This window comes from Callorhinchus milii, unplaced genomic scaffold (assembly GCF_018977255.1).
Source record: "Callorhinchus milii isolate IMCB2004 unplaced genomic scaffold, IMCB_Cmil_1.0 Scaffold3, whole genome shotgun sequence".
Taxonomy (NCBI): Eukaryota; Metazoa; Chordata; class Chondrichthyes; order Chimaeriformes; family Callorhinchidae; genus Callorhinchus; species Callorhinchus milii.
Window position 1 is genome coordinate 80,412,459 of NW_024704744.1, and position 23,493 is coordinate 80,435,951.

Genomic DNA, 23,493 nt, shown 5'->3' on the forward strand with positions numbered 1-23,493 from the left:
CGTGCTTTGCTGATGTACGCAAAGTGGAAACTAATTTTAAAAAATGGTTTTCTTCCACCACTATTCTAGCCAATGCTCTACCGGAACCTGATGGTGAAGTAAACATGATGGTGTGCAACTCTCATTTTTATAGCACCTTCTACATTGTACTACTAAGAGGTAGAATTAACCAACATTTCTGATAGCAGCACCACCCATCCCAGTCAAGAGGAACACTAGTTATTGCAGGTGGCATTGCCTATTTAGTCAGTTGTTTTCACAATGCAGTCCTGGGGAGGGGCAGTGCTTGGCTTCAACATTGCTGGGTCTGGCCTCCTCCTTGTCCCCCGAGTCCTCCACTCCACCCTCGGTGGCTGTGCCTTCAGCCACTATGCCCCAAGGCTCTGGAACTACCTTCCTCACTCCCTTCGTCTCGTTCCCTCCCTTCCCATTTTCAGGTCTCTGCTGAAGATCTTTCTTTTCGACCACACCTTTGGTCACTTTCCTCCCCCTCCCTTGGTCCCGGGATCCGAAACTGTAAAGCGCTCGGAGACGCCATCTGGCATGGAGGGCACTATTTAAATCCAAGTTGTTGTTGCTGTTGCTGCTGCTGGACTAAAGAAATGAAAAAATTGGACAGGATCTCCTCTCACCGTCATAATCTAATGATCCTCACTGGAACAGAGGATTACTGGAGCTCAGCGAGACTGGCCACTAAAGTCACATAGCCACAAGACACTCACTGTCCAGGTTCATATGAGAAGAATGGTTATTTGGATGAGGCACCAATGGAAACTCATTATTCAAGGAACCATAACCGCATGATGTCCAGGAGAGGAAATGGGAAGAAGAAAAAACTTGTAGTACAATTGTTTTTTTTAAGAACAGGTGAACAAAAAACATATTCAGAACGTACCATAATGTGTCCATAATTGTAGGCAACAGCTGCAGTAGGGGCTCAGTGACTACATTAAATTTAAGATCTGTGTTTGACCATAGCTTAAGTTTTAAAATTTAATTTTGGGGGTTAAAATTTAAACACCACCAGACTTAGGTGATGTTTAGCTCCAACGTTGAAATGGCTCAACACTGTGATGATAGGAAGACAGATCAGATTGTTCATTATAGTCTAGAAAAAAGTCAAATAAATGTGGCCTATCAAACAGTTTTATGTCTGAATAATTAATTATTAATGTAAGGCTAACTGCACTATACAAGCATACTGAGGCTATTCAGGTCATCTAAAGGACAAGGTTTAAAGTCCTTTAAACCCATCCTCTGTTCCCGGACATAGAGCAAGCAGTTTCCATGTTTAGACAATTGCACTTGATTCAGTGAATTAATTTAGTGCGCGGTTTTCACTGCAGATCTCCACAACTCAAAGGAATTTATCATAAAATATACATTGGTATTGAGCCAGCACAAAACGGTGCTCACACCAGTTTGGTAAGGTGCTTTCAAGAGTAGTTCTGTACTACTTCGGTATAATAATAAATAATATTTGCATTTGATATAGCGGTCCATCACATTGTGGTGACTATAGATGCATGCAAATACAGCATCCAATTTGCCACAGCCATGAAGTGTACAAATAATTGTATCTGGGGGATTGTTGGCCAGAATACAACAACTAACAACAACTTGTATGTATATCACGACTTTCACATCGGGAGAACTTCCCAAGGTGCTAACAGTCTGAATTGGTCGGAGTTCCAGAGAGGGGGGCAGAAGGGCTTAAGGTCCAACCACCAATGGTGGAGTAGGCAGGATGGGCGAGCAGAGAGGTTGGTAAGGTTTTATAAGTCAGAGGTAGGGTGGGTTAAGGCCCTGGACGAATTTAAAAATGAGAATGCGGATCTTGAACTCGAATGAAAAGAATATCTACAAAGGAATTTTTTTTTCCCCAAAATACTTCAATGACATTTTTTAAAAACCACTTGAACAGACAGGAATATAAGCTCAAAGTTATTCAGGCTACCAACTGAGCTAGGCTGATATTAGGCAAACATTGTGGGAGTAGGTTAAATCAGGCTACAATCTCAATGACTCATTGAAAATCCTCAGGGGGTCAAGTATAGGTCCCAGAAAATTTCAGGAAAGTGCCTTTTTTGGTCACTGGAGTGTCTGACACATGCAGCAACCCATCACCATGCTCAAGATTATCCAAACTAAACTGAGAATTCCATGTATCCCACCTACACATGGAAATCCCAGAGTTAGATTGTTGGAATGGAACGTACACTCTCTCCCTGGAGGGACACATCCTGCTTACCTAATTCCGGAAAGTATTAGGCATTGGTTGTCAAGGTTGTCTTATCTATCTATGCCAATAATACACATTGTGGCTTGCATCAAATAGCTAAAAGACGCCACACTTACTTGTGACATTGGTGCAGTTTCTTCAAAGGGACTCGTATCCTTAATACTGGCTGATCCTTCACTAGATTCAGCTGGTGTAGTATTTGTCCACCCGCCAGTCAACTGTGTGCCACCAGAAAGGGCAGGTTCTGTCCTGCTGATCTCACTGGCCCCATTATTATATGCATCAGCAACTTGATCTTCACCAAAAGCCGCCCACGATGTACTTTCACCCACTGTCTCGCCAAAAGCATTCCATTCTGTACCTGGTTCACCAGCTGATGAGCTGAAGTCTGAAAATGTTGCATCACTTTTGAATGATGCAAATTCAGTCCCAACTTTAGGTTCCTGGATAGAACCAAAATCTCCAAAGTCGTCATCATCATCATCAGTCTTTACAGTTGTGGTGACTGTTTCACGATCATCAAACTGGTTTTCATTTTCACGAGAAGCATCAGGCTCACTCCCTTCTAGTGTAACTTCATTCACTGCTCGAGATTCGGTTGAGTTCTCAAACGCTTGTGCATCATTACTGTTCATACCACTAAAGTCACCAAACTCGTCTTTGACATCCATTTCCTGAACCTTAGCTAATGGTTCTACAGACAATTTGGAAGTATTGTTGTCATCAAGCTCCACAGGATGCACATCGAATGTGCCAAGACCATCCTCTACAGCATCAGAAGAGGACACTGGCCCAAAAGAAGTCATAACATCACCATGTGCTAAACAGTTGCTTTCCAAATTAACAAACTCTGTCCTCCCTGTATCAGCAGATGCATTTTCTTGAAAGCTTGTATGTTCTTGTTTAACTCCAGACTCGCTAGATACAAGACTCTCTGCAAAATCACCAAACATTTCCTGGTCACTGGTACATGTTTCCAAAACTGGCTCAGGTGCATCTGGTCTCTTACTTTCCAATTCATGTGGGTTTGGGTCTGTCTCAATAGAACCTGTGGTGTGGTTTTCTTTTACTGTGTCCAAAGCTTCATGAACTGACTGTTGAGAACTTTGTTGCCCAGTTTCAATGTATCCTGTTGATTCTGAGGAATTCCACTTACCGTTAGAAATGTCTGTATCAACTGCAGCAGTAAATCCAGAGGAGTGGCACTTGGTGTGGTTTACATCTGTACTTGCACTTTTCCCATTTTTACAATTTAAAGCAGCAAATGTACCTTCTGTTGTCTGTTGTACAACATTCACTTCATCACTATCCATCACAACACTTGGACTGAACTGCATATCTGTGAACTTTCCAAAATGTGAACACTTACCAATATGATGCTCTGTTCTCTGTGACGTTTTAACATGAAGTGGAAATTTGCTAGGATTTTCTTCAGACAGATGAACAGACTCTTCAGTTTTGGAAAATGCAGAAAACTCAGCAAAGTCCTCAGTTGGGCTAGGTGTGGAGTCCGAGAGTTCAGTGCTATGAACACTTCTAGCTCGTTGTTCCTTTAAGCCACTGATGCTGTCAATATCTTTTGTTTCCTGAGGATTTATAGAATCTAATGTTGGGTAGCCATTTGTTAAAATCTCAGTGTGGGTCTTGCTACCGTTGCAGCACTCCTCTGGTTTCTCTGGTTCCATGTTTTTTCTACTAACATTGTCCTTAGTCAGGCTGTCAAGTCCAGGCTCTTTTATAGATTCCTTTGTTTCTTCTTTCGGTGCATCAAACACACTCTTTGATAATTTGTGTTGCGTTACATCTTTGCTAGTGCCGATAGACACTGTAGGCAAGTCAGCAAACCCATCCGCATCCGTGGAGTATTCATGACCAGGCACAAAATGGTTTTGAGGCATAGAATTCTCAGGGTGATGTTTTGAATCAAAGTCGTCAGTAAAACCAAGGCTGGAGGTACCCGAAAAGCCACCAAATTCACCAAATTCATCATCTTCCTCAAATCCATTTCCATCATCTAGTGGGGGTGGTGAAGAGGAGTAAATCCTAATGACTTCCGGCTCCATGGTGTTTCTCCTTTGTCAGTCAAGTCACAACTGTAAAATAAAAAAAATGGATCTCAAGATAAACGGCATTTCAAATTTGAATTTCAAATTTCTTATCAGCAACTAATAGAGTATGGATATGTTCCTATAATTTGTGAAGTTTTGTAGCGTGGTGGTTAGAGCAGTTACCTCGCTAACGAGAGGACCTGGGTTTGATTCCCAGGCAGGGTGATATCTTAGTCAAGTTTCCTTACTCTACATGTCTCTGTTTACCTTCCAGTAAGTAGGAACCTGGTTTAACCAGTTGATTGGCAGATCGCTTTTGGGGGGCACTGCTACGTTTAGCCCACAAAATAGTCACTACACTTTACAATATATTCTGTGAAGCGCTTTGAGACATCTCATCAGCATGATAAGGCACTATATCGAATGCAAGGATCGTTATTATTATCATCATCATTCACTCTTCAATTTCCTATGTAAAGAACAATACTGTTAATACAGCACTGACAATTTTCCACTGGAATATATAGATTCACAACAATTACAAATCAATACTTTGGTTTTGGTTAAAGATCAGTTTGTAAAACTATCCAGTTGCAGTGCTCTGCAAGTCATTGGTAGCTTACAATTATCAAAGGGAAGAATTTGAAACAGAATAATTAAATGAAGTATCAATTTTTAAGATTCACAAGGGGGTTAGACATTGTGATAGACTGAATGTTGTTGTCAAGAAAACTGCTGAATTTCCACTTGCACAAAAAATTAGAATAATCCTTGCATTTGATACAGCACCTTTTATAGAAAGGAAAATCTACACTGCAGGAGGAGGCCAATCAGGCCATGAAGTCTGCACTGGCTCACAGAGCAAGATCAATTCAATCCCACCGCCTACCTCATCTCCATACCCCTTTAAGCCCTTCTCTTTCATATACCTGTCTACTTCCTTCTTGAAAGGTACAATGAATTCCACCTCCACCACCTTACTCAGCAGAGTGTTCCACATCCCAACAACTCTTTGGGTGACTCACTTTCTTGTGAGTCTCATAACTATGTCCCCTAATCACCAACTCCCCATCAATGGAAACAACTTCTTCCTATTATTTTATATTCCCTTATCAAGTAGAGAAAGTTTGTTCTGAACACTACAGGTGATAACTCGCAGTAGCTTTGCTGTCCTTCATTCCCTTCCTCCAAATTCATACCCGTAATCTGTTCTCGAGTCTGCTTGCTAACGGATCATTCTCCGCCTCACCATTTCAGCGTCCTGGGACGCCTTTCTAACCTGAAGGGAGCTATACGAGTTGCAGAGAGAGAGAAGGCAGCCCTCAAAATGTTCCTTCTTCCTGTGGTGCCAAGCTCATGCTCAGCCTCTTCCACTGATGGCATAGGTTCAGGAACTTGCATCACAATCACTCTGTGGCACAAACTGCCTTGCCATCATATTGGATATGTTCAATGGGTAGGTTCAAGTATAACTGGCAAATTAACATCACTTCAAGGACACAATTTCAAAACATTTCAGGAGAAATTCTACAACTGTACTTCAGTGACTAAGTCACCTTAGCAACACTCTCGCCTAGGGGTCGGAAAGTTGTGGATTCAAGCGCCACAGTAGGACACGATCTTGTAGCCGAGGCTGATACACGAGAGCAGTACTGGGGAGTTCTGTATTCTCAGAGGTGGCATATTTCAGAAGAAATATTAAACTGAGGGCCTATTCAGGCAGATGTGGAATGGCCCAAAACACTCTCTCAAAAAGAAAAATGACCTTCTCTTGGTGTCAGGCCAACAATCCTCCAGACAAGTTGCTCCTTCACCTCATGACTGTTTATGGGATCTTGCTGCTGGTGAATGCATCTACAAAAACAGTCACTACATTTGACAGCAAATAGGCTTTGAAAACATTTCAATGCGATGAGTTGCCAAAGAAAGTTCAAGTTTCCTAGTTGATAATTTGTTATTAATTATTTTGATGTAGCACATTGCCAGAAAGTCTCACAGGAAACGAAAGAAGTAGACTAAAGCCAAATGAATACAAACAAACATACAATCTCCCCCAAGCAGATCATGACAGCAAAGTAGAAAGCTGGTTAGGGCAGAAATGTAACAACCTTGCATTCATTCGTTTTAAGTCCCTGAGCTTCCTGCAGTTTGTCAGTTCTGGTTAAGGCTATTAGGTGGAATGCCCGCATTAGGGGGAGCATCTCATCTCTGAGGGGAAAGACATCTTGCGTCACTGATCCTGCTGTCAGCTGCACATAGCTTCAGTTACCTATACTTTCAACAAAGTTCATAGAGACCATCCACTCAGTCAATCATTTGCCACAAATGCTAACAGTTGATACATTTGTGTTTTGGTTAAGCATGTGAAAATGAAAATCTGATACATTACTTAATTGAAGAACAATGCGGAATAAATGTGGAAAACAAAACGTTACAAAAATAGGAGACAAATGCCCTCCTTTTGGCATGCCCTGTTATTGGATATGGAAGATATCTGACGGCAAGAAGAATGGGGCTAAAAATATCAATGAATTAAAAACCTGAAATACTGGAAAAGTCTACTTGTCTCTGAATGAGAAAAGTAGGTTTGATTAGGTTGGGTGAAGATTTACAAAGAATGTACAGGATGGAAACAGGCCACTTGGCCTAACAAATCCATGCTGGTGTTTATACTCCACACGAATTTTCGTCCATTCCTTACCTTCTCCTATATCCCTCTGTTCCACTCTCCCTAAAGTGAAGGTCTAGCTTCCTCTGGAATGAATCTACACTATTTGATTCAACTACCACTTCAGGCAGTGAGTTCCACAACTTACTACCCTTTACATGAAGCAATTTTGGGGGAATACTGCTTTACTGGAGGTGTTAAATTGAGGTCCCATCTGCCTGTTCAGGAAGACATAAAGATATCATAGCACGATTCAAAAGAATAAAGTTTCTCCCCGTGTCCAAGCCAACAATCCCCCAAATAAAATTGATTGATTGGTCATTGGTCATTGATTTCATGGCTCTTTGTGGGACGTTGCTGTGTGCAAATTAGCTACCGCATTTGCACACTCAAAACACTTTACAATATATTCTATGAAGTGCTTCAAGACAATGTGAAAGGTGTTACATCAAAAAATATTAATAATCGAGAACATAAAATGGAGAAGACCTTTTTAAAAATAAAATGGTCATTAATATTAGTTAGGTTAATTAGTAAAATATTCAATTTTTATATTGGTATATTTTAGGATAGTATTCTTAGAATGTAATTGTTAAATCCAAACTGCTTTGTAATTCAAAACGGCTTTAAGTGTCAAGCACAAGGGCCATCCTAAAAGTAAAAGTCATCCTAAAAGTCATCAACAGTGCCCTGGAATACTGCGGACCCATCTGGATCAGGAACCGGGCTACCAAGACCGCCGCAGAGGGCTGGCTCAATTCCGACATTCCATTCTCACATACGTCACCCTTGCAGTAAATATAATTTCTCTAATATTGAATGAATATCCCTTGCTCAGATTCAAGGTACAGAGGTGATTTCACTGCTCCCCTTTTCTATTCCATGTCTATGTTCCATGGGTTTAGTTGCTGGATACAGAATAGGTACAGAAAAGTAGAATCAATTTTAAGATTGGCCTATGGCCTAGTGGGTATAGGTAACAGTACTAGGCATACAGACAAACATTACTTTAAAAACATTACAAAACATTTCTTCACTTAGAGGATAGTGAATTTATGGAATTCTCTACCCCAGAAGGCTGTGGATGCTCAGTCATTGAACATATTCAAGACTGAGATTGATAGATTTTTAAAAACTAAAGGGTTTAAGGGATATGGGGATAGGGCAGGTAAATGGGATTAGGTTAGAAGATCAGCCATGATCTTATTAAATGGCGGGGCAAGCTAGAGGGGCCACATGGCCTACTCCTGCTCCTATTTTTTTTCTCTTCTTATTACAAGTTCAAATCTAGGTCTTAGCCAGGCAGCAGCTGGGATGCTGCAATGCAACTTCACTTATTGTTGCCCAGTTAGGGAAAAGGAGGTTGCCAGCATGCACAGATCAGATCACTATGAAGAGCTTTCACTAGAAGGTGCATATATTTGAACGACAGGTGATGACAGGACTCCAATGCCCCTGCAGTTGAACAGTCTGCTACAACTCAATGAACATAGAACCCTGAGAACGAGTATGAATAATGGACTGCCATCTGAAAAAAACATACAGTAAAAGAAACAAATTTAAGTCGCCAGGATAGAAGAGAAAATTTCCAATGAAAAAAAACATGCAATAAAGATTGCAGTATTCATCTGACGCACAAGAAAAGTACAGCATGACCCTATTATAACGCAGTACTATGGGGTGGTACAAATATACTGCACTTCAGAACAAGTCTGCAATATAAAATATATAGGTTCACCAGCTCTACTTTCAGGTCATCACTTCCCGTTGTAGGTGCAGACTGCCCAGTTTACTCACATGAGCACAAAGCAGGGAACCAACCTGTGACTGCTCTCAAGAAGTTAAAGAAAAAAAGAATCTGTAAGGTGAATGACTGATTCAGAATTTGAGGCCTGGACACCACTTGAAGTTTTCTTCTCTTTTGCAATAGCGCCATGGGATTTTTAATACAAAACTGAACAGCCAAATAGGACCTTTGTTTAACATGTTATCCAAAGGACAACAACTTAAGTCCCAACATACAATACAAAATTACATTTGTAAAAACGCCTTTTACATCGGGAGGATGTCCCAAGGTGTTGAACAGTCAGGGATTAGGACCCGAGCAGGGCAGAGGGGTTGAGATCAGAGAGGGTGGAGGGCAGGGAGGGTTGGGTAGGAGGGTGGCCAAAGGTAAGGTCGAAGAGGAGGGTCTTGAGGCGTGCCTTGAAGGAGGCAAGGGAGGGAGCGAGGCGAAGAGAATGTGCAATGGAGTTCCAGAGGGTGGGGGCAGAGAGGCTGAAGGCCTGACCGCCAATGGTGGGGCAGGCCGGACGGGGGACATGGAACAGGCAGCTGCTAAGCGGAGGGAAACCACAACTTTGGGTTGAGACCATAACATTTGACCCAGAGGCGAATGTTATCAACTAAGACAACTGACGAACCAATAATGATGGATGAAGCATTAATGGAGGATGGGAAATGGATGTTGGTACATCATCATCATCAACAACGAAATTACATTTGTATAGCGCTTTCACATCGGAAGAATATGAAACTAAACTTTAACCAGGTACACAGCTACATCGTATAGGGTAATCCAATTATATTGCCCCCCTGTGCTACAGAATTGCTCGCCAGGTCACTGCTAATGTCACTTTTTGCACTCTACACATACACAGAAAGCGCCGCTGATCTCACTTTGCAAAGGAAGTGACATCAGTGGCATCTCTTGTGTATAGCGCACGTGTGCAGCACAGAGGAAAATAAGAAAGCTGCGACTTAACCTGGAAGTTGGACATCTTTTTGCACTCATTTATAATCCAAGGCCTGAAAACTTCATCACAGACCTCCACATTATGACTGGCCTGCCCTGTATACTAGCCACATAAATTGCAAGTGTGTTCCAACAGCATTTGATCTGATAATACAGGAATAGAACACTGCTGATTGGCTATATTGTGAAAGTGAAATTGAAAATAATATTTTTAAATGTTACTGTATAAAATTCCATTTTTTTTACATTGCTCATTAGGTTTTCTATGTATATATCAGGACTACAGACAAGAAAAATTGTTCCAGCTGCAACCCGAAATATCACCAACAAAGACAAAACCATAGGAAACTAATCAGACAACAGGTACAGAAAGAGGTACTTTATGCTCAGCTCAGTTGGTCATAGTGCTACTGTAACCTTGGCATCACCAATGATAGCTCCAGATTTTGATGAGGTAAGCATTTTGGGCGGGGAAAGAGAAAGAATTCTCACACGTATACAGTCACATGGAAAACACAACTGGGAAGTTGTATTGCAGAGATGCTGAGGTCATTTGGAGGAAATACTTACATTTGGTATAGTGCCGTTCAGGTCACTGTGAAATGCAGTGACTGTGTTTTGTGGCCAAACAGCCAACTGGGAGGGAGTAGGAGAGAGAGTAAGGAGATAGTGGAGACTCGTGTGGAGTATAATGATAATAATAATAATAATTCTTGCATTGATGTAGCACCTTATTACGTTTTCAAGACATCTCAAAGTACTTCACAGAATATACTGTAAAGTGAATTGACTGTATATTTGTGGGCAAAACACGGCAGCCAATTGTACACAGCAGTGTCCCACAATCAGTTGCGGACTGAAATGACCAATTAATTTTTTTTAAAAAGGAATTATTACCCCCGGAAAAGCAATCCACCAATTGACTAACAACCGGGTTCTTATTTACTGCTAGGTAACCAGAGGCGTGTGGAGTAAGGAAATTTGCTCAACATTTCACCCTGCCAGGAATCGAATCCAGGTCTCTCGCTTGCAAGGCGAATGCTCTAACCATTGAGCTATAGGACTCCACTAGTTGGCCCGAATGGCCTGTTTCCATGCTTACAATCTATGTGAATCAATTGAGGGCTATCCCTCAATACTGTAGCAATGGTAAGAGTCTAATACCCTCCCAGATTAGTAAATATGAGTAATAGTTACACAGAGCAAGGCACGTTTTATGTCCATTTTCAAACTCTTCCACTACAATTATGATCTTACTAAGAATAATGATTAATCAGCCTTACGTCACAATCCCACTGCTTTAGGTTAACCCTATTTGTTCTGGAGTCCTGTAGCTCAGTGGTTAGAGCACTCGCTTTGCAAGTGAGAGACCTGAGTTCAATTCCAGGCAGAGGGCGAAACCTTCGGCAAGTTTCCTTACTCCACACAGAGCCTAATAATAATCCCTCCAAAACCAAACACAATAATAAATTGGTCATTTTCAATCTACGACTGTGTGTGGGACATTGCTGTGCGCAATTGGCTGCCGCGTTCGCCCACAAATATACAGTCAATTCACTTTACAGTGTGTTCTGTGAAGTGCTTTGGGACGTCCTCCCGACGTGAAAAGCACTATATCAAATGCAAGGATTATTATTATTATTAGTTATACAGTATAGCCAAATTCAACTGGTTCACAAACCAATTCAAAAGGAGTTACTGCATTTCCCTCATTTTTCTCACTTCACCTCAAAATAAGCAATGTAATTAATCTCATTCAAATCTATTACAACATTTCTCTGTCACCCTTCCAGTAGTATTTTCCAAACCTCTTTAAGATGCACATAGCTTAACCTTTCCTCAACTAAATCAATAAAATTAAAAACCTGGATTAAAACAAAGTGTGCAACTCTGCACTGGTACCTGTTCGGGCTAGCAAGAGGAGTTTTCTTAAGTCTAAAATGAAAGGTTACTAAACCTCTTATTAAAACTGTCACAGATAGCATGTGGCTTCATTAGCTGTCCTTACTGGCTTTATAATGGCAATAAATTCCTCACATCCTCCAAACTAAATCAATTGTGAGATGGACTGGTTGAATATTCACATCTGGGCAGTACAGGACTATATAAGTAAGGAAAGGGTGTCTGCATTTCTTTCTTCTTTCTAGAAGCATGTACAAACTGGAGAGGATCCCATAAATGCCTCTGGTGATCGTCACCTCCCACTGCTTATTCAAATTGGAGTAACACAATACTGTAATAAAGCCAAGCTGCTGAAGAATAGAGGACAATATAAAAAGAAACTCTAGCTTCTTGTATTGAAGCACTTTTCATGCTGACTAACCCACACTCTTCTAATTTTAAACAGGACAACATGGAGGCTCAGTAGAGAATTCCAAGAGGAAAAAACAAAGTTGTGAACAATTAATGGGTGCAGGGGAAAAATAGGGGCAAACAATAATTACCATGGAAACTTTTAGGCCACTTTTCAATTACTTGCAGGGTGTTCTCTTTTCCACTGGCAAAGAGAAGCACAGATTAAAAAGAAAATGTAAAAGTGCAATTTTATTTGCTACTCTTGTTTGTAAAGTCAAGGCATAAGTAAAGAAAGGACAGGTGCACAAAGTAGAATTCACTTCTATGAAGAAAAAAACCGTCTTCACCAAAGTGTCATTACAACCAGATTACAAAAAGCATTTTGTATCGGTTTAAGAAAGCTCTTAAATCATTGGTATACTATCAGGGCAAGTCATATAGTGGCCTCAAAAACCTTTGATATGCATCAAGGAAACAATTGTCAATATTAAATGTCTTCTTCCTACTCATAATTGTACCGAACGAATTAAGTGTGTCTTTGGTTATATTATTGATTTTTTTAGAGTTTTTTTTTTTGAAAAACACATTCTCAGAATTGCTAAGGTAAATGTAATAGAAGTATAACGTAAATTTCTTTAACCCTCTGGGAGCTGGGCACATTGAAAAAGGTCAGTTCTTCCAAGTAAACATCTTATTTATAGAGAATATAAATAGCACTTTGGGACGTCTTCCCGACGTGGAAGGTGCTATACAAATGTAATTTTGTATTTTGTAGGATTGTGTTTTATACATTCATTTGGTGGCCTGCATCGGAAGCAAAGGTGCTTCCCAGGATCACAACAAGGAGATATACAAAGGGGGGGAAAAAGGAGGGGACCGCAGTTGTTTTAAGTGGAGCCCACCGACTCCAAGCCTAACAGCACAAGACCCCCACACACATACAACCCAAAACAGCAGTACCCCACGCACACAGACATCCAAACCTACTGCGCGCATGTGTGCACACACACACACACAGATGCCTCATGCAAATGGCACACATACACACACCCCTCAAGCCAATGGCAGGCACACACATACACACCCACACCCCAAGCCAATGGTATACACACACACACACACACCCCAAGCCAACAGCAAGCACACACCCCAGGCCAACGGTGCACGCGCACACAGCCCCCCCAAGCCAACGGCGCACACGCACACACACACCCAAACCAACAGCGCACACGCTCACACCCCCCCCAAGCCGACGGCGCACGCGCACACCCCTCCCAAGCCAACAGCGCATGCGCCCCCCCCCCCCCCAGCCAACGGCGCACGCGTGCACGTACACACACACCCCAAGCCAACAGCACCCACACACCCCCTAAACCAACAGCACCCACACACACAGCCACCTCAAGCCAACAGCATCCCCACACACACATATCCCACAGCCAACAGCACCCACACACACACACACCCCAAGCCAACAGCACACACACCCACCCCAAGCCAACAGCACCCACACCCACCCCAAGCCAACAGCACCCACACCCACCCCAAGCCAACAGCACCCACACCCACCCCAAGCCAACAGCACCCACACCCACCCCAAGCCAACAGCACCCACACCCACCCCAAGCCAACAGCACCCACACCCACCCCAAGCCAACAGCACCCACACCCACCCCAAGCCAACAGCACCCACACCACACCCCAAGCCAACAGCACCCACACCCACCCCAAGCCAACAGCACCCACACCCACCCCAAGCCAACAGCACCCACACCCAACCCAAGCCAACAGCACCCACACCCACCCCAAGCCAACAGCACCCACCACACCACCCCAAGCCAACAGCACCCACACCCACCCCAAGCCAACAGCACCCACACCCACCCCAAGCCAACAGCACCCACACACACACCCCAAGCCAACAGCACACACACACACCCCAAGCCAACAGCACCCACACCCACCCCAAGCCAACAGCACCCACACACACCCCAAGCCAACAGCACCCACACACACCCCAAGCCAACAGCACCCACACACACCCCAAGCCAACAGCACCCACACACACACCCCAAGCCAACAGCACCCACACACACACCCCCAAGCCAACAGCACCCACACACCACACCCCAAGCCAACAGCACCCACACACCACCCCAACCAACAGCACCCACACACCCACCCAAGCCAACAGCACACACACACACACCCCAAGCCAACAGCACCCACACACCCACCTCAAGCCAACAGCACCAACACACACACACAAATCCCACAGCCAACAGCACCCACACACACCCCAAGCCAACAGCACCACACACCCCCCAAACCAACAGCACCCACACACACACCCCAAACCAACAGCACCCACACACACACACCCCAAACCAACAGCACCCACACACACACACACCCCAAACCAACAGCACCCACACACACACACCCCCCAAACCAACAGCACCCGCACACACACCCCCCAAACCAACAGCACCCACACACCCCCCAAACCAACAGCACCCACACACCCCCCCAAACCAACAGCACCCACACACACACACCCCAAACCAACAGCACCCACACACACACCCCAAACCAACAGCACCCACACACACACCCCCCAAACCAACAGCACCCACACACACACCCCCAAACCAACAGCACCCACACACACACACACCCCAAAGTCAGGGTCACCCACACAGTCTCATTTCTTCAACAACAAAGCTCCAGATAAAGCCTCCACTCCCCCCACTCCCCCCCCCCACCCTCCCCTCCCCTCCCCCACCCCCACCCCCCGGGCAGCTCTGAAAGTCTCCCCCGGGCCGGGAAACAGCAGCTCCGGGTGAGAGAAGCCGTTAGCCCGCGGGGCGGGTGTCCCAGTGACAGGGCCCGAATAGCCTTCACACACACACACACACACACACGGGGGGGGGGGGAGCGGGAGCCGAGGCTGTGTTAGGCCCCGAGAAGGAAAAGCCAAGTCAGTCACCGCCATCCCCTCAGCGTTGGAGCCGGAGGCCGGACAGCACCTCACCCTCTCCCCGGGGCCGGGGCCGGGCCCGGGGCTCTGTGCCGACCGGTCCTCACTGCCCTCCTCTCGGGCCCGGGGGTGAACTTGAGCCGAGTCCATGGCGCACCCCCTCCCCTCCTCTCCCCTCCCCTCCTCCCCCCCGGGAATCCCGCTCAGTCTCTCACCTCGGGATGGCGGTTCCGGCCGCTCGGGCTCTCAGGGCGCGGGGCAGCGGGGCCGAGGCCGAGGCCCCGTCATGTTCCTCTTCTCTGGCCGAGCTGTTGATGTCACCTCTGCCGCCGTCACTCACCACAGCTCCGCCCCGCCCTCCCCTCCTCCTCTCCCTCTCTCCTCCTCCCCTCCTCCTGCTCTCCCCTCCTCCCTCCTTCCCCTCCTCCTGCTCGCCCTCCCTCCTCCTCTCCCCTCCTCCTGCTCTCCCCTCCTTCTCTCTCTCCCTCCTCCTGTTCTCCCTCCTCTCCCCTCCTCCTGCTCTCCCCTCCTCTCCCCTCCTCCTGCTCTCCCCTCCTTCTCTCTCTCCCTCCTCCTGTTCTCCCCTCCTCTCCCCTCCTCCTGCTCTCCCCTCCTCTCCCCTCCTCCTGCTCTCCCCTCCTTCTCTCTCTCCCTCCTCCTGTTCTCCCCTCCTTCTCTCTCTTCCTCCTCTCCCCTCCTCCTGCTCTCCCCTTCTCCTGCTCTCCCTCCCTTCTCTCTCTCTCCTGCTCTCCCCTCCTCCTGCTCTCCCCTTCTCCTGCTCTCCCTCCCTTCTCTCTCTCCCTCCTCCTGCTCTCCCCTCCTCTCTCTCCCTCCTCCTGTTCTCCCCTCCTTCTCTCTCTTCCTCCTCTCCTCTCCTCCTGCTCTCCCCTTCTCCTGCTCTCCCTCCCTTCTCTCTCTCCCTCCTCCTGCTCTCCCCTCCTCCTGCTCTCCCCTCCTTCTCTCTCTCCCTCCTCCTCCTCTCCCCTCCTTCTCTCTCTTCCTCCTCTCCCCTCCTCCTTCTCTCTCCTCCTCCTCCTCTCTCCTCCTTCTCTCTCTTCCTCCTCCTCCTCTCTCTTCCTCCTCTCCCTTCCTCCTCCTCTCCCTTCCTCCTCCTCTCCCTTCCTCCTGCTCTCCCTTCTCTCCCTTCTTCCTCCTCTCCTTCTCCTCTCCCTTCCTCCTCCTCCTCTCCTCCTCCTGATGCTCTCCCCTCCTCCTCTCCTTCTGCTCTCCCCTTTTCCTGCTCTCCCTTCCTCCTCTCCCCCTCCTCCTCTCTCCCCTCTCCTCCCCCTCCTCTCACCCTTCCTCCTCCCCCCCTCCTCTCACCCTTCCTCCTCCCCTTCTCTCTCTCCCCCACTTTCCTCTCCCCCTCTCGCTTTCTCTCCCCTCTTCCTACCTCCCTCCCTGTCTCTCTCTCTCCCCTCCTCTCTCTCTTTTCCCTTCTCCCAATCTCTCTCTAATACCCGCCCTGTTGCTACCCCCTGCCCCTCTCTCCCTCCCATTCCTCCCCCTCTCCCTCCCATTCCTCCCCCTCTCCCTCCCATTCCTCCCCCTCTCCCTCCCATTCCTCCCCTCCCTCATTCCTCCCCCTCTCCCTCCCATTCCTCCCCCTCTCCCTCCCATTCCTCCTCCTCTCCCCAAAAGTTGTGGCTGTGCACCACTTTGGGATTTCAGTTATCAGATTCAATGCAAAAAAAACAGTAAATTCTTATTATCAGTGCACTGAGGGGTTGCAAAGAACATGTCTGGTATTGCGTTTACTGTTTTTTTGTTAAGTTTTGTTAATATGTGGTTAAGAGGAACTAAGAGAAGTGAACCATTAACCATCGTCAACCAGATAAAATTGTTCATTCATTTCACAGCTGTCTGTGGGACACGGCTTACCCAAGTTCCCTGCTGCGCTCGCCCCAAATACAGTCACTACACGTCACAGTAATAATTATAATCCTTACATTCGACACAGCACCTTATCACGTCTTTGAAACGTCTCAAAGCTCTTCACAGATATACTGTAACGTGTTGTGACTGTGTGTTTTGTGGGTGAAACGCAGCAGCCAGTTGCGCACAGATCCATGTGCAGGAAGGACCTTGAGATGTCCTCCTGACATGAAGGTGCTATATTAAATGCAAGGATTATTATTAATGGTGTTTTTATTAGTAGTGTTGGTGCTTTGAGCTTTTTGTGGGATTCCTAATGTTGCCCTTCACCTTGGCCCTGGGCAAATCTGCTGCATCTTGTGCTCTGAACCTCTCTTCCCAGCCTATCTAGCTGAGCGAGGGATGTTAGCTGAACTGCAATTTGTATTATTTTCGGTCCTTTTATTCTGGACTCTCCAAAGCAAACCGAAATGGCATTGTTAAAGTAGAACTATTTAATAGTAGTCTCATTTGGTCCTATGTTTTATTTCTCTCCAAGTATCTGGTCTCCACTTGATAATTGCCTCCAGTGGCATGCTTGAAATCATTTGGTGGGATGTTGCTGTTTTTGCATTCTGCCACTTATTATTACTAATAATAACAATCTTTGCGTTCCATACAGCACCTTATCACATTATTGAGACGTGCCTCACAGGAGGTACTGTAAAGCGATCTGACTGTATTTTTGGACGAACTTCAGTCTAGGTGATGTACATCATACTGTTTTATGTTGAACTCAAAGCTTTTTGATAGCTCAAACATCAAATGTCAACATTCCCTCAACTAATTTTGTCTGAGTGCAAAATATAATAAAGGTGCAGTGAACCGAGGAACAATTGACAAACTTAACATAGTGACAGATGTAAGCAACAGTCCAGCATTGATACAGGGAGCCTACCCATCCAACTTCCAAACAGACAAACAGAGGACAGGATATTCTCTGGGGAAATTGCATAATGGATTCACCACCACTAAAAAAAAACTGCTCCCACTAACTGCCTTTTTCTTCCTGGTTATAATTAACAATTTACCTGGAAGGTGTGTGCACGGGGCTATAGGGTTAGCAGTGGACCACGTACACAATGCTGGCTCCCTATGTATGAATAGCCTATATCTGAATAACTTCCAGAGGTTAGGAGCAAAATAGAAGATAGTTGGTCTGCCAATGGTAATGTGGTAGATTGTGCAGGAGGCACAAAGCACACAGGGGCTGGATGAGCAGAGGGAATGAGCAGAATGGGCACGATTCCCAGTGTTAAAATTGTATGAAATTAATTCTCTTCTTTGAGGTGTTGAAGTCAGTTGTTGCCAGGCAAACAAAATAGACAGTGACTGCTGCCATAGTGTGAATCGAAACAAAATTCTTCAGTTCAGCAAGGACAAGAAATTTGCTGCAAACATTAGATTCACTACTGTGTCTAATCTGAAGGTATCACAAGCATTTTAGATGAAATCGTTACCAAAGGTGTTCAAGTGAATTATTCCCTTTTCCACCATTTATTGCAATGTTTGTAATACCAGGAATATACACAATTGTATGTGGTCTGTACCAGGATCGTTTTTATTGGGCCAACTACAGTGTTTTTTTATTTTGCACTTTCTTAGTTTGATTCCTGTTGTATGCCTAACCTCACATCATGATTTTTAACATGTGCCTAATCTAAAATGGAAATTTTCCAAGCTACTCAAAAGCAGTAAAGACCCACCAAAAGGCACCAAATATCTCCAGCTTCTTTTAGCAATCAGCAATTTAAAAAATGAGGCCAGTTAAAAATAAATGTGAGGCTAGTTATCAATCTTAAGTAATAATAACATTAATTCTTGCATTTATTTAGCACCTTATCACGTCTTCTAGATGTCCCAAAACGCTTTGCAGAATATACTGTAAAGTAAATTGACTATATTTTTGGGGGTGAAATGCGGCAGGAAATTGCATACAGCAATGTCCCACACACAGTCGTGGATTAAGTGACCAAATTATTATTGTTATTATTTTTTGAAGGGATTATTTCCCCCGGAAAAGCTATCCGGCAATTGACTAACAACCTGGTTCCTACTTAATGCTAGGTAAACAGAGGTGTGTGGAGTAAGGAAATTTGACCAACATTTCGCCCTGTCGGGAATCAAACCCAAATCCTCTCACTAGCGAGGCGAGTGCTCTGACCACTAAGCTACAGGATTCCACAAAGAAATGCATGATGAATTAGGTAAAGCTGGAAAGACCGACAAACTGGACATTAGAGGGTGGAGGCAGAAAGATAGCTAGTGTCACCTGAATTCATGTGGAATTGGACCCCGTGCACCCTTAATTAGACTTGGTAAATGCAATGAATTAGTGATTTCTGCTCATGTGTTGAGGTAGAAACAATCAAAATTTGTCAAGAACCATCTGTTTTTGTGAGAAAAACACAGAGAAAAGTATAGAAGACAAGTCCATTGTGTGTTGTGATTTCATCTGGAATTTGTCTGCCTTGTCAGTGTGGGAAGACTCCTGGTTAGCGAGTCAACAAAAGCTTGTGTCCTTGAAAGAGGACTAGACAAATGTACAACAAATATTAATTTAATGGAAAGATATGAGGATGGGCTTAATGATGATTTATATTTCAAATATCCAGCTGTACGGACTAGAATAATGGCTTATAGAAATTTGTTTCACTTTATAACAAAGAAGAATCTCAATTAGAAACAAATCATGTACTTCAGAGACTGGGCAATTGGGTAAGTGATTGGGGTGGAGGGAAGCATTAAGGAAAAATCCTCCTCCTCAGCTTCCCCATAAGCTTGAGCTTCCAGCAACTGTATGAAGCTCTTTAGACGTCCTTGTGATGTGAAAGGCACTATATAACTGTAAATTATTGTGCTCAGCAGGGCAAAGAGATTGAGCTGTGAATTAATATCCTGCACTATTCTATCTTTGGACAGTTGATAAACTCCTGATGCTGTGGAACTCACAAGGGTTAGTATGACGTACTTCCCATTACTAAAAGAATTACTCCACAAATTTGCACCACTTGGATTCATTCCTATTAAGAAATACTGTGAGTTGGACCTCAATATATATCCTTAAAGTGGGTCAGTTATTTAACTTTCCAGTAAGAAAAGAATCCAGCTCCCCCTCTAGGGATCTGTTAATTTTCTGCTGGGTTTTCTCATAAGGTAATTTGATCTTCCACGTTTCATTGAGGAGTCACACCACAGCTTTCATTTACATGAAGCAAATTCTATAAAATTTTCATCAAAAATGCTTGGATGGTTCCCACAAAAAGCAATGGGGAAACCTCAGGATTTTGGTTGTTTCACAGAAACTTCTGCAAACATTGTCTCCTGCCTGAGGTATGAGTGACACAATCAATCTCCCAGACATACAGAGGCACTGATAGTGTTAAAGAGCATAAATAATTCAGTAAAGGAAAATTTAAGCATGATCCAAAAAAAACAATGTTGCAACTGAGCACTCACAGAATAGTGTCCTTGTAATTCTGCAAATTAAAAAAATAGAAAACCCTCAAGTAAATACCATAACATTTGGAATTACATAACATTCTGACGAAGGACCCGTGGTGGACCCGAAATATTGACCCACTTTCCTTTCTCTTGCTGAGTTTTCCCAGCTCTCTCTGTTTTTGTTTCAGATTTCCAGCATCTGCAGTATTTTGTGTTTTGTGCATTTATATCTGCCCTTCATGCGGGGTAGCATCCCAGAGCATTTGACAGGATTTCAACTATGTTGGTTGTGAGGTACAGATGGAGGCAGGCAATGTGGCCTAGGTGGGAAAGAGCGTTCCTGGTCAGGGAACGGCTGAGGGGTTGAAAGGATAACAATTTGAATGGAAGATAATATACAATACAATACAAAATTATATTTGCATAGCGCCTTTCACGTCGGGGGAAACGGCCCAAGGCGTTGAACAGTCAGGGATTTGGATACGAGCAGGAAATCAGGGAGGGTGGAGGGCATGAAGGGTAGGAGGGCGGCCAATGGTGTTGTCAAAGTGGAGGGTTTTCAGTCATGACTTGAAGGAGACAAGGGAGGGAGCAAGGCAAAGGGAATGTAGGATGGAGTTCCAAAGGGTAGGGTCGGAGAGGCTGAAGGCCTATCCACCGTGTCAGGGAAGAGTTAGGAAGGCTGACAAGCAGGGAGATGGCGCGGTTGAGCCTAGATGTGATGAACCTATGAATGAGCCGTTTCAGCGGCCTGAGGAGTGAGGCAGTGGCGGTGCCGGGCAATGTTGCGGAGGTAGGGGAAGGTCATGGCACAGATGTGAGTTAATCAATTTCTGAATTAATAGCTTCTCCAAACTTCCCCCATTAGTGGAAACCAACCAAAGTATAAATGATCTTCCTTTTTAGCAACTTCTAAATATACTCAATATTTGGAAATGGTTATTTTACCTTCCCTTGAAATTATATTAAGTTCAAATCTCTCATCACTGCTAAATGGGCTTAAGAGTTGTCAATTTTGTTGTTGTTGATAATTTTATCTTGCAGTTTTTCACTGACAAATAACGCTTAAAATGGTATTAATATTGTTTACAATCCTATAGTTGTTTAACATATTGATAAATGATTACCGGTGATGACTTAAAAACACCAACATAGTTAACTATTTGGTGGAAGATGCAATTAGCTTTATTATGACATCAAAAATGTAGTCTTTTAAAAGACAGACTACACCACTTTAAATCACAGCTGAATCAGTTTCTAAAACTGCTGACAGGATAAATGCAGTGTCTCAGACTGCAAAAGTCTTGTTTAAATCAATTGCAATAGCCATTGCATTGTGTGAGAAAAGCAGGAAGAACAGCAGGCCCTGACCCAAAGGGAGAAGACACTATCTTCGTGTAAGGCTGAAGAGCAATCATAACAACAACGACGACTGGCATGTATATAGTGCGCGAAGTAGCATCTCAGAGCTAGCCTTGGCCTTGTGTTAGGATGTTTAGGCTCACTCTAGAGGCATGTGACTGATTTATGTGAAATGCATGGGAAACAAATTTAGAAGATTCCTTGTAATACCAACCGTTACATCCGTGGGGCATCAGGCGTTGTGTTTTGTTGCAAGATATCTCGAGGAGATTCTAGTAGTTGGTTAGGGCACCATGTCTAGTTTCATTCAGGTGCTGATTGGTGCATAACGTGGGGCAGATTAATTCATTTCTCTGTGTACTCCAACCCCAAATACCAATTAAACTGCGTTTCGCCCACAAATATACGGTCAATTCACTTTACAGTATATTCTGTGATGCGCTTTGAGACATCTAAAAGACGTGACATGCACTATATCAAATGCAAGGATTATTATTATTAAAAACTACTTCCTGCTAGGTAAACAAGGGCATGTGAAGCAAGGAAACTTGCCTACATTTTTTGACCCAACCTGGAATCCAGCCCGGGTCCCCTTGATTGCGAGGCGAGTGCTCTAACCATTATACTACAGAACTATGAAATGTCTTTTCAAAATTAAAGCCAACTAGCTATGCATCAATGTGCAGATATCTAAAATACACAGTCAATTCACCTTACAGTATATTCTGTGAAGCGCTTTGAAACATTTCAATGACGTGATAGGTGCTATATCAAATGCAAGGATTATTATTATTATTTCTCTTTGTTTTACATAATCTGCATCAAATTTACTATTCCACAGAAACACTTAAACAAATGGAGACTCTTTGTCAAAAATGTGGTTCAATGAAGACTATACTGGTCTCCATGTCATGGGATTCTTTGAATCTACTAAAAAAAAGCAACAAATTATTAGTTTTTTGAAGAGCATCAATGCACATTTATTCCTCTTAATCTTGGTATTGATATTCTAATTGATAAGACATACAAGTGTAGTCCAGACCATGAGAGTGGAATGGTGCTGTGTATACTTCTGGTTGTCTGCAGGGTTTTAGTAAACACATCACCTATCAGCAATGGCTGTTTAGAGATGAATTGAAGGACATGACTATGTTGCAGTGCATAATACACAATAAAGGGGAACTGCTCTTTAAGGTATGAGGTTATTTTCCTTCAATTGATTTAGAATGGAAGGATTTTAGAAATTTATGGAGATCAATTTTTAAGATCCTTGAAATCTAGTGCTGTTCGCAACTCAACCGTCAAGCAATATTGACTACTGTATTCCCTAACTAATACATTTTACATCCCTCAGTAAACTATTCATAAGTTATGGCTGTATGTAGCTATGGTTGCATTTAAATGTATACAAGGTGAATATTTAAACTTATGTATTATTATTTATTAAAACTCATTATTTTACAGGAAAAATATTTATCCTCTTCTCTTATTGAATTTCTTCATTTCTAGATTTAGTATAAGGAGAGACATAATTGCCCTCCACAAAATGTGGTCATATCAGAAACCACAGGCCAATCTTCATATTTAAACAAGTTTCCTTTTTATACACACCTTTGTTTACCTATCAGTAAGTAGGAATCCGTTTTTTAGTAAATTGGTGGAGCGCTTTCCGGAGGAAACATCCTTAAAAAAAATCTCAATCCACGACTGTTTGTGGGACACCCTGTGCAATTGGCTGCTGTGTTTCACTCACAAAATAACCAGTCAATTCAGTTTACAGTATAT

The 23,493-nt window shown here is 43.8% G+C and overlaps 1 protein-coding gene across 3 annotated transcripts in view; it reads right to left on the minus strand.

Moving 5' to 3' along the window:
* The window catches only part of aftpha (aftiphilin a), a 37,183-nt gene extending 21,804 nt beyond the window's left edge, over positions 1-15,379 (minus strand). For 2 of the 3 annotated variants that reach the window (XM_042332932.1, XM_042332930.1), the window contains exons 1-2: positions 15,204-15,379; positions 2,359-4,335 (exon numbers count right to left, since the gene is read on the minus strand). In XM_042332932.1, the coding sequence (XP_042188866.1) occupies positions 2,359-4,305 (1,947 nt within the window). In that variant the 5' untranslated portion in view covers positions 4,306-4,335; positions 15,204-15,379. Of the gene's footprint in view, positions 1-2,358; positions 4,336-12,157; positions 12,223-15,203 lie in introns of those variants that run through there. The other variant, XM_042332931.1, reaches the window with a different exon arrangement.
* Between the last annotated feature and the right edge of the window lie 8,114 nt (positions 15,380-23,493).